Below are 12,157 nucleotides of genomic sequence, written 5' to 3' on the forward strand. Positions count from 1 at the left end.
CGGGGGGGCGGACTGGAAGTTATGTCCACTGTGAGGGTTTGGCGATGGGTAGGTACCATGCCTCAGGGGTGCCCTGCCAGGGAGATGGGGGCCAGAGTGTGTGCACGGGGGGCAGGTGGTTATGGAGGGAGGGTGCTCTGGAAGTTAGTGTGTGGTGTGGGGCTCACTGGCAGCGCTGCCCACTGTGAGGGTGTGGGGTGGGTAGGTGCCATGCCTGAGGGTGCCCTGCCAGGGAGATGGGCCCCAGTATGTGTGTAAGGGGGGCAGGTGGTTATGGAGGGAGGGTGCTCTGGAAGTGAGTGAGTGAGTGGGCCGGGGCTCACTGGCAGCGCTGCCCACTGTGGGGGTGTGGGGAGGGTAGATGCCATGCTTCGGGGTGCCCTGTCAGGTAGATGGTGGCGGGGGATGGCAGCGCTGTTCAGTGTGTGTGTGGAGGGGGACAGGTGGTCACGGCTGAGGAGTGAGGTGCGCTCTGGCAGTGTGTGTGAGGGGGCCGACTGGGCGTGATGCCAATGTGAGGGGGGCGCGGTGGTAGGTGCCATGCCTCGAGGATGCCCTGCCAGGTAGATGGGAGTTAGAGTGGCAGCGCTGCCCAGTGTGTGTGTGGAGGGGTGGGGTGGGGAGGTGCCATGCCTCGGGGGTGCCCTGCCAGGTAGATGGGAGTGGGGGTGGCATCGCTGCCCAGTGTGTGTGGGAAGGCAGGTGGCCACGGCTGAGGAGTCCGGAGCGCCCTGGAACGGGTGTGTAGTGGGGAGGACTGGCAGCGCTGCCCACCGTGGGAGGGGCCGGGTGCCCATTGCCTAGGGAGGGAGGGAGGGAGGTCTGATCCTGCAGGGGGAGTGCCCGGCAGTGCTGCCCCCTGCAGCCCTTCGGCTGGCACTGCCGCGCTCGGTTCCAGTGCCTGGGGAAGCAGTCTGCGCTCCGCAGCCTGATGGACGGCTCTCGTCTGCTTCTCTCTCCGCTCCAGGGACCCCCACTCTCCTCGGAGCCTTGACACCAGGAGCCCCCGCACACGGATCGGCCTGCACTGGGGTCCAGCGCCCGGACACCGAGGAAGGGAGGGAGAACAGAACATGGCATCCATAGGGGACTTCGACCCGGTGACCACCAGCGTGCCGGCCACCAAGATCGAGATCACCGTGTCCTGCAGGTAGGACCCCCCGCCGGCGTGCAGCGGACCCCCTCACGCGCAGCACCCCCTACCGTGCAGCGGACCCCCACCCCCAGAAGCCAGTGGTATGTGGGTGCAAACTCCCGAGGCCCCTGCGTCCCGCTCCACAGGTGGCAGGAGTGGGCGTGTTCAGAGGGGAGGGTGCCCATTGTAGTGGGTCCTATGGGGGGGCATGATGTACCCCAGCACAGGTGCAGCGATTGCGGGGTGCATAGGTACGGGCACAGGGGAAATGTGGAGGTACGGGACACGGGTGGGTGTGAAAGTATGGGACTCGGGGTGCGTAGGGATGGGGCACAGGGGGTGCGTGAGTAAGGGACACGGGCGTGCGTAGGGATGGGGAACGGGGTACGTTGCGCAGGGGGGCGGAGGTACGGGGCAGAGGGGATATGTGGAGGTACGGGGTACAGGAGGGAGTGCGGAGGTACGGGGCACAGTGCATATGTGGAGGTACGGGGTACAGGAGGGAGTGCGGAGGTACGGGGCACAGTGCATATGTGGAGGTACGGGGTACAGGAGGGAGTGCGGAGGTACGGGGGACAGTGCATATGTGGAGGTACGGGTACAGGAGTGCGGAGGTACCGGGCACAGGGCATATGTGGAGGTACGGGGTACAGGAGGGAGTGCGGAGGTACGGGGCACAGTGCATATGCGGAGGTACGGGGTACAGGAGGGTGTGCGGAGGTACAGGGTACAGTGCATATGTGGAGGTACGGGGTACAGGAGGGAGTGCGGAGGTACGGGGCACAGGGCATGTGTGGAGGTATGGGGTACAGGAGGGAGTGCGGAGGTACGGGCACAGGAGGGAGTGCGGAGGTGCGGGGCACAGGGCAATGGTGGCGGTACGGGGCACATGAGGGAGTGCGGAGGTACGGGGCAGAGGGGATATGTGGAGGTACGGGGTACAGGAGGGGGAGCGAAGGTACGAGGCTCAGAGGTGCGTGGGGATTGGTCACGGGGGTGCGTAGGGATGGGTCACGGGGGTCCGTAGGGATGGGGCACAGGGGGTGCGTGGGTAAGGGACACGGGGTGCGTAGGGATGGGGGCATCTGGGGTACGTGGGTATGGAGCACAGGGGTGTCTAGGAATGGGGTACGGGGTTGCGTAGGGATGGGACACAGGAGAGTACGCAAGGATGGGGAGAGGGAGTGCGTAGGGATGGGACACAAGGGGGTGCCTAGGGATGAGGCACGGGGGCGCGTTGATATAGGGCACGGGGTGGGTAGGGACGGGACACAGGGTGCTTAGGGACGGGGTACTGGGGTACGTAAGGATGGGACACATGGTGATGAGTAGGGATGAGGCACGGGGGTGCGTAGATGAGGCACGGGGGTTCGTAGGGACGGGACACGGGGTGCGAGGGGATGGGGCACTGGGGTTACGTAGGGATGGGACACAGGGTGATGAGTAGGTTTGGAGCACAGGAGGGTACATAGGGATGGGATACGGAGATGCGTAGGTATGGGACGCAGAGGATGCATGGCGCAGGGATGCGAAGGTATGGGGCACAGGGCATGTGTGGAGGTACGGGGTACATACAGGAGGGAGTACGGAGGTACGGGGCACAAGGCATATGTGAAGGTACGGGACACAGGGCATGTGTGGAGGTACCGGGTACAGGAGGGATTGCGGAGGTACGGGGTACAGGGCATATGTGGAGGTACGAGGTACAGGTGGAGTGCGGAGGTACGGGGCACAGGGCATGTGTGGAGGTACGCAGTACAGGAGGGATTGCGGAGGTACGGGGTACAGGGCATATGTGGAGGTACGAGGTACAGGTGGAGTGCGGAGGTACGGGGCACAGGGCATATATGGCGGTACGGGGTACAGGAGGGAGTGCGGAGGTACGGGGCACAGGGCATGTGTGGAGGTACGGGGTACAGGAGGGAGTGCGGAGGTACGGGGCACAGGGCATATGTGGAGGTACGGGGTACAAGGGGGAGTGCGGAGGTACGGGGTACAGGAGGAGTGCGAGGTACGGGACACAGGACATATGTGGAGGTACGGGGTACAGGGCATATGTGGAGGTACGAGGTACAGGTGGAGTGCGGAGTTACGGGGCACAGGGCATATATGGCGGTACGGGGTACAGGAGGGAGTGCGGAGGTACAGGGCATGTGTGGAGGTACGGGGTACAGGAGGGAGTGCGGAGGTACGGGGCACAGGGCATATGTGGAGGTACGGGGTAAAGGGGGAGTGCGGAGGTACGGGACACAGGACATATGTGGAGGTACGGGGCACAGGGCATATGTGGAGGTACGGGGTACAGGAGGGAGTGCGGAGGTACGGGGCACAGGGCATGTTTTAGGTACAGGGGGAGTGCAGAGGTACGGGGTACAGGGGGAGTGCGGAGGTATGGGGCACAGGGCATATGTGGAGGTACGAGGTACAGGAGGGTGTGCGGAGATACGGGGCACGGGGCATATGTGGAGGTACGGGGTACAGGGGGAGTACGGAGGTAAGGGGCATAGGGCATGTGTGGAGGTATGAGGTACAGGAGGGAGTGCGGAGGGACGGGGTACAGGAGGGAGTGCGGAGGTACGGGGCACAGGAGGGAGTGCGGAGGTGCGGGGCACAGGGCATATGTGGCGGTACGGGGTACAGAAGGGAGTGCGGAGGTACGGGACACAGGACATATGTGTAGGTACGGGGTACAGGGAGAGTGCGGAGGTACGGGGCACAGGACAGATGTGGAGGTACGGGGTACAGGGGGGGTACGGGGCATAGGGCATGTGTGGAGGTATGAGGTACAGGAGGGAGTGCGGAGGGACGGGGTACATGAGGGAGTGCGGAGGGACGGGGTACAGGAGGGAGTGCGGAGGTACGGAGGTAGGAGTAAACGAGGGGTACCCGGGGTGCCCAGGCGGAGTACTGGGCGAGTGATAGACGGTGCACGTGACACAGACAGGGGGTGTACGTATGGGCACTGGGGAGAAGTCAGGGTACGGCGGAGCACTGAGAGCACTGGGGGAGAGGGAGAGTTTCATGGAAGGAGATCTGGGGGTACGAAGAGGTGGCTGGGACAGTGAGGAGGGGAGCGAAACAGTAGGGGTACAAAGGGAACGAGGGGCGCGGGTGGAGTACGCGGGGGTTGTGGGGGCTGAGAAGTACTGGGGTAGAAGGAGAATAGGGCGGCGGCACGTGGGCAATAATGGGGGCCCCGGGCAAGGCGCAGGCGTGGTCTGTACCCTGAATTCAGGGGCGAGGCACATGAATACAGTACAGAGTAAAGGCAGGTCTGGCGGGCACCCCTCTAAACCGACCCCTTGTCCTCAGGATCCTGGCACCCCATCCTGGCAGCTGCCCGTCCCTGGCGCCCACGGATCAGTGGTCCGGCGACACCGGGTGGAATCGAGTCAGTGGCAGCTCTTGTGGTATCGGGAAGGGGAGGGTGTTGTGAACTCTTGTAGCCTCCACCTCCTCCCCCACCGCCCCCGAACCCCGCGATGGCCAGACCCCGACGTCAAACTTGAGCCCCCACACACACACCTCGACACAACACCTGGTACCTTGTCTGTCTGAAGTACACACACGTGTACTGTACAGATATCCACACGTGCACTGGTGTACACACGAGTGAAGTATTACCAATGCAGGCAGTGTGTAGTGTTACAGATGCAGGCAGCGTGCAGTGTTACAGATGCAGGCAGCGTGCAGTGTTACGGATGCAGGCAGCGTGCAGTGTTACGGATGCAGGCAGCGTGCAGTGTTACGGATGCAGGCAGTGTTATAGATGCAGGCAGAGCTCAGTGTTACAGATGCAGGCAGCGTGCAGTGTTACGGATGCAGGCAGCGTGCAGTGTTACGGATGCAGGCAGCGTGCAGTGTTACGGATGCAGGCAGCGTGCAGTGTTACGGATGCAGGCAGTGTTATAGATGCAGGCAGAGCTCAGTGTTACAGATGCAGGCAGCGTGCAGTGTTACAGATGCAGGCAGCGTGCAGTGTTACGGATGCAGGCAGCGTGCAGTGTTACGGATGCAGGCAGTGTTATAGATGCGGGCAGAGCTCATTGTTACAGATGCAGGCAGCGTGCAGTGTTACGGATGCAGGCAGTGTTATAGATGCAGGCAGCGTGCAGTGTTACGGATGCAGGCAGCGTGCAGTGTTACAGATGCAGGCAGCGTGCAGTGTTACGGATGCAGGCAGCGTGCAGTGTTACAGATGCAGGCAGAGCTCAGTGTTACAGATGCAGGCAGCGTGCAGTGTTACGGATGCAGGCAGCGTGCAGTGTTACGGATGCAGGCAGTGTTATAGATGCAGGCAGAGCTCATTGTTACAGATGCAAGCATTGTTCAGTGTTAAAGATGCCAGCAGTGTACAGTGGTACAGATGAAGACAATGTGCAGTGTTACAAATGCAAACAGTGTTCAGTGCTACAGATGCAGTGCGCAGTGTTACCAATGTAATCAGTGCGCATTGTTACAGATGCAGGCTGTGTTCAGTGATACAGATGCAGGCAGTGTTCAGTGTTACAGGTGCAGGCTGTGTGCAGTGTTACAGATGCAGGCAGTGTTAAGTGTTACAGATGTAAGCTGTGTTACAGATGCAGGCTGTGTTAAGTGTTACAGATGCAGGCTGTGTTCAGTGATACAGATGCAGGCTGTGTTAAGTGTTACAGATGCAGGCTGTGTGCAGTGTTACAGATGCAGGCAGTGTTAAGTGTTACAGATGTAAGCTGTGTTACAGATGCAGGCTGTGTTAAGTGTTACAGATGCAGGCTGTGTTAAGTGTTACAGATGCAGACTGTGTGCGGTGTTACAGATGCAGGCAGTGTTAAGTGTTACAGATGTAAGCTGTGTTACAGATGCAGGCTGTGTGCAGTGATACAGATGCACAGAGTGTGCAGTGCTACAGATGGAGGCAGTGTGCAGCGTTACAGATGTAAGCTGTGTTACAGATGCAGACTGTGTTAGGTGTTACAGATGCAGGCTGTGTGCAGTGTTACAGATGCAGGCAGTGTTAAGTGTTACAGATGTAAGCTGTGTTACAGATGCAGGCTTTGTTCAGTGTTACAGATGCACAGAGTGTGCAGTGCTACAGATGGAGGCAGTGTGCAGCGTTACAGATGTAAGCTGTGTTACAGATGCAGACTGTGTTAGGTGTTACAGATGCAGGCTGTGTGCAGTGTTACAGATGCAGGCAGTGTTAAGTGTTACAGATGTAAGCTGTGTTACAGATGCAGGCTGTGTTCAGTGTTACAGATGCACAGAGTGTGCAGTGCTACAGATGGAGGCAGTGTGCAGTGTTACAGATGTAAGCTGTGTTACAGATGCAGGCTGCGTGCAGTGATACAGATGCAGGCAGTGTTAAGTGTTACAGATGTAAGCTGTGTTACAGATGCAGGCTGTGTGCAGTGATACAGATGCAGGCAGTGTGCAGTGTTACAGATGCACAGAGTGTGCAGTGCTACAGATGGAGGCAGTGTGCAGTGTTACAGGTGCAGGCATTGCATAGAGTTACAGATGCAGGCAGCGTTCAAAATTACAGATGCAGGCAGCGTTCAGAGTTGCGAATGCAGGCAGTGTTCAGTGTTAGAGATGCAGGCAGTGTGCAGTAATACGGATGCAGACAGTGCGCAGAGTTACAAATGCAGGCAGTGTTCACTGTTACAGATGAACAGAATGTGCAGTTTTACAGACACTGATGAGCAGTGCTAGAGATGCAAGCAGTGTGCAGTGTTACAGATGCAGGCAGTGTGAAGTGTTACAGATGTAAGCTGTGTTCAGTGTTACGGATGCAGGCAGTGTTCAGTGTTACAGATGCAAGCACTGTTCAGTGCTAGAGATGCACAGAGTCTGCAGTGTTACAGATGCAGGCAGTGTGCAGTGTTGCAGGTGCACGTTTTGCACAGTGTTACAGATGCAAGCAGTGTTCAGTGTTACAGATGCAGGCAGTGTTCAGTGTTAGAGATGCAGACAGTGTGCAGTGATACAGATGTAGCCAGTGTGCCGTGTCACACATGCAGGCAGTGTTCACTGTTACATATGAACAGAATGTGCAGTTTTACAGACACCGATGAGCAGTGCTAGAGATGCAAGCAGTATGCAGTGTTACATATGCAGGCAGTGTTAAGTGTTACAGATGCAGGCTGTGTTCAGTGTTACAGATGCACAGAGTGTGCAGTTTCAAAAGCAGGCAGTGTGCAGTTTTACAGGTGCAGGCATTGCACAGTGTTTCAGATACAGGCAGTGTTCTTTGTTACAGATGCAGGCAGTGTTAGAGATGCAGACAGTGTGCAATGATACAGATGCAGGCAGTGTGTTGTGTTGCAGGTGCATGTATTGCACAGTGTTACAGATGCAGGCCGTGTTCAGAGTTACAGATGCAGGCAGTATTTAGTGTTAGAGATGCAGACAGTGTGCATTGACACAGATGCAGGCAGTGTGTAGTGTTGCAGGTGCATGTATTGCACAGTGTTACAGATGCAGGCAGCGTTCAGAGTTACAGATACAGGCAGTGTTCAGAGTTACAGATGCAGGCAGTGTTCAGAGTTACAGATGCAGGCAGTGTTCAGAGTTACAGATGCAGGCAGTGTTCAGTGTTAGAGATGCAGATAGTGTGCAGTGTTACAGATGCAGGCAGTGTGCAGTGTTGTAGGTGCATGTTTTGCACAGTGTTACAGATGCAAGCAGTGTTCAGTGTTACAGATGCAGGCAGTGTTCAGTGGTAGAGATACAGACAGTGTGCAGTGATACAGATGCAGCCAGTGTGCCATGTCACACATGCAGGCAGTGTTCACTGTTACATATGAACAGAATGTGCAGTTTTACAGACACTGATGAGCAGTGCTAGAGATGTAAGCAGTATGCAGTGTTACATATGCAGGCAGTGTTAAGTGTTACATATGCAGGCAGTGTTAAGTGTTACAGATGCAGGCTGTGTTCAATGTTACAGATGCAAGCACTGTTCAGTGTTACAGATGCACAGAGTGTGCAGTTACAAAAGCAGGCAGTGTGCAGTTTTACAGGTGCTGGCATTGCACAGTGTTACAGATGCAGGCAGTGTTCAGAGTTACAGATGCAGGCAGTGTTAGAGATGCAGCCAGTGTGCAATGATACAGATGCAGGCAGTGTGTTGTGTTGCAGGTGCATGTATTGTACAGTGTTACAGATGCAGGCCGTGTTCAGAGTTACAGATGCAGGCAGTATTCAGTGTTAGAGATGCAGACAGTGTGCATTGACACAGATGCAGGCAGTGTGTAGTGTTGCAGGTGCATGTATTGCACAGTGTTACAGATGCAGGCAGCGTTCAGAGTTATAGATACAGGCAGTGTTCAGAGTTACAGATGCAGGCAGTGTTCAGTCTTAGAGATGCAGATAGTGTGCAGTGTTACATATGCAGGCAGTGTGCAGTGTTGCAGGTGCATGTTTTGCACAGTGTTACAGATGCAAGCAGTGTTCAGTGTTACAGATGCAGGCAGTGTTCAGTGTTAGAGATGCAGACAGTGAGCAGTGATACAGATGCAGCCAGTGTGCCGTGTCACACATGCAGGCAGTGTTCACTGTTGCAGAGGAACAGAATGTGCAGTTTTACAGACACCGATGAGCAGTGCTAGAGATGCAAGCAGTGTGCAGTGTTACATATGAGGGCAGTGTTAAGTGTTACAGATGCAGGCTGTGTTCAGTGTTACAGATGCAAGCACTGTTCAGTGTTACAGATGTACAGAGTGTGCAGTTACAAAAGCAGGCAGTGTGCAGTTTTACAGGTGTAGGCATTGCACAGTGTTACAGATGCAGGCAGTGTTCAGAGTTACAGATGCAGGCAGTGTTAGAGATGCAGACAGTGTGCAAAGATACAGATGCAGGCAGTGTGTAGTGTTGCGGGTGCATGTATTGCACAGTGTCACAGATGCAGGCAGTGTTCAGAGTTACAGATACAGGCAGTGTTCAGTGTTAGAGATGCAGACAGTGTGCAGTGATACAGATGCAGCCAGTGTGCCGTGTCACACATGCAGGTAGTGTTCACTGTTACAGATGAACAGAATGTGCAGTTTTACAGACACTGATGTGCAGTGCTAGAGATGCAAGCAGTGTGCAGTGTTACAGATGCACAATGTGTGTTAAACGTCTCCTGCGAGCAGCTACCTCTGCCCGCAGTGTGCAGTATTCCAGAAGTTGGTAATGTATACTATTTCAGATGCGCACTTTGTGCAGTGTCCCAGTGGAATGCTGTGCACATTGCATGCACACTATGTGAAGTTTTAAATCTGAGGACACTGTACAAGGTTCCGGAGTGCCCGTGTCAGGATTCAGACTGTGTCACTGTCCTGTTGTGCACTCTGCCTCCTCCTGTATTCCTCTGCAGGTATATTGAAGTGCTCACTGAGTTGTTTGTGGCCGGTCTCCACTGTGTTGCCATGTGCACCTCTTCATCAAAGCAGAGGCCTCCCTGGTGGGGCGCAGACATCTGGGCCACATGTACAATCGTCAGGTTTTGTGACTTGCAAATTGGGAATCGCAACATCTGATGTACAACAGTGTCTCAGACACTGTTAGCGATTCCCAAATGGATCACAGGGTCCTGCCTCATTAATATTAATGAGGCAGGTCGCAATTTGCGACCCATTAGGAATGGCCGGCACTCACAGGGATGACGGCCTGCTAGAGTCAGCAGACCACAATGTCTGTGACTGCTTTTTCAATAAAACTGTTTTTTTTTTAAATTTCAGCCCGTTTTCCTTAAAGGAAAACTAGATCATTTCAAAAATAAAAATGAAAACTTTCCTTTTCATTTTTTAAGAGTAGGTAGTGGCCCGTGGGACCACTACGTGCTCTGAAAAAAGTTGCCGCCCTAATTCACAAAGTGGAAGGGGTCCTCTAGGAACCGCTTCTCCTTTGCGAATGGCTTGCAAAGAATTTGAAATTGGTGGCAATCTGTGAATGTTTTGCAACCGCATTGTGGTCGCAAAACATTCGTACATACCTTTCAGATTTGGTATTAGGAGGGGACACCCTGAACACGCCCCTTCCCAATACCAAATCACAAAACGTCCCAAAAATCATTTTTCTGTAGAAAACAGGCCGATTCTGTGAATTGGCCTGTTTGTGACCAGAAAAATGCTTTGTACATGTGGCCCTTTGAGGTTTTGTTGGGCGGTGAGGCAAGGCGGGGGGGGGGGCAGAGTGATATTGATGTATTACAGTATTCGTATAGCGCTTAGCATCCTATGGGGGGCGCTGAAGTGCTTGCTAACATTGGTAGCCGTCTTCACCATGTACAGTGTGTGGTTGAAACTGTATTGTCTTTGTTCTGATCTTTGAAGTGTTTCCATTTTGTGCGTGAGGGTCACGAGGCGTCATCGTGGGATGCAGCGCTTAGTGGTGTGATGGATGAAGAGGTGTGAGAGAATGGCACATCATTTACAACTTTATGATACCCCACTGGGTTGACCATTCTGAGACCTTTAATTTAAAGTTTATGGTCTTGAGCAGGGGTAGGTTGAAGGAGACAGGTGGAAAGATCTGCCGGGATGGACTTCCTTAATATCATCTTATATCTGATAGTCATCGTGAGGTGCCAAGAAGCAGTCATAGTTTCGATCGCAGCCTTCCAGGATCCCCTTGCTTATTCCGCACTCGTTCAGGTGGTGATGGGTGGTTTATTTCTGTGGACTGGTACAGTGATGGGTGATGGACAGGACACGTAGGGTCACAGTTTCAACTGCTCCCTCCTAGGAGCCCTTCAGTTATTCCGCACTCGTTCAGGTGGTGATGGGTGGTTTATTTCTGTGGACTGGTACAGTGATGGGGGATGGACAGGACCCTTAGGGGACCTGTCTTTTGTCAGTGGAGGGGGGTCAAGCATTATTATTGAGTTATTGTTCACCCTCTTTGAACTACAACCGACTGCCCGCCTGCTGAGTGTTAGGATATTAGTGTTCATGAGGGGCAGGAGGGTTAGATTTGCATTGACACTACGGTAAAGTACCCAGGGGAAGCCCGTGGGCATTGCCCACTATTCTGGCTGGGCTGCATGTGTGTGGGCGGTAGAGTTACCCAAAGTAGCTATTACTGTTCTGGGTCGTAAACCACCTTTATCTCAGAAATAGTTCTATTTTCACTTCTGATGCTCCTGAATGCATCCAATCTTGGCTGGTAGAGAGTGGCAGAGTCGGGCAGGTTTACCTGAGAAAGCCGTGCATCTTACAGATTCCTTACAGAGAGGTGGTGTGATGAACCCTGGAGCCCACTGCCCTAACCTGTGTGCATTGTGTGAATTGAATATGTAGGTATAGTGTTCTTTTTCCTTGGGAGGTTCTGTGGACAATGCAGGGCGCCCTGAACATTGGTTGTTTATCTGGAGGTAGAATGTGGCGAGCCGCAGGGCTGGTGCCAGGTGTTCCCTGGGGTGGCTGGGACGTGGTCGTGTGAAAGTGTTCTGTAATAGTTGTATTTTGTAAGAGGAAACAGGGGTCGCCGTGGTATACGCTGTTGACAAAGTCAAGCTTGTACTGTCAGTGTGAGGGTATGCTGTAGCTTTTGGTAGTATTCCAGGTAAGGGACGTGCTCCAGGGTTTCTGTGGTGCAGAAGGTGCTCCTTGCGACCAAGTTGACATGTGGTACCGATAGGTCTGAATCCATGGTTACCCCTAGGTTTGTCGTCTCTCGTCAGGTTGTTGGAAGGGCCTTGTGCACACAGGCTGGTGTTTGTGGGTTCGTCCACAGGTTGGGGTATCTGTCTTTGTGGTGTCAAGCTTTAGACGGTTAGTTCTTACCCATGAGTTCGGCCGACCCATATTTAGAAAGATTTGAGTATCAGCGCATAGTTGTAGGGGAGGTTGAACCATCTAATCAGGTGCGGAGCAGACCATTTCCTTACACTGCCCCCACGCCTGGAACCGACTTCCTTCCCTTCCATCTCTGCTGCTTCTCCGATTTTGCTGAGTTTAGGAGATTGCTGAAGTCCTGGTTGTTCTAGGTTCCTGGGTGTTGGTTATGTGTAGGCTGAGAGCCGAGATACACCTCCGGGTGTGACTCGTTGCGCTT

The 12,157-nt window shown here is 54.4% G+C and overlaps 1 protein-coding gene across 1 annotated transcript in view; it reads left to right on the top strand.

The window, feature by feature from the left end:
• Positions 1-911: 911 nt before the first annotated feature.
• CPNE9 (copine family member 9) overlaps positions 912-12,157 on the top strand; it is a 1,043,154-nt gene continuing 1,031,908 nt past the window's right edge. Inside the window, exon 1 of the mRNA XM_069206140.1 lies at positions 912-1,150. Coding sequence (XP_069062241.1) covers positions 1,074-1,150 — 77 coding nt within the window. The 5' untranslated portion in view covers positions 912-1,073. The remainder of the gene's footprint in view (positions 1,151-12,157) is intronic.

The sequence above is a fragment of the Pleurodeles waltl genome, chromosome 9, assembly GCF_031143425.1.
Source record: "Pleurodeles waltl isolate 20211129_DDA chromosome 9, aPleWal1.hap1.20221129, whole genome shotgun sequence".
Taxonomy (NCBI): domain Eukaryota; kingdom Metazoa; phylum Chordata; class Amphibia; order Caudata; family Salamandridae; genus Pleurodeles; species Pleurodeles waltl.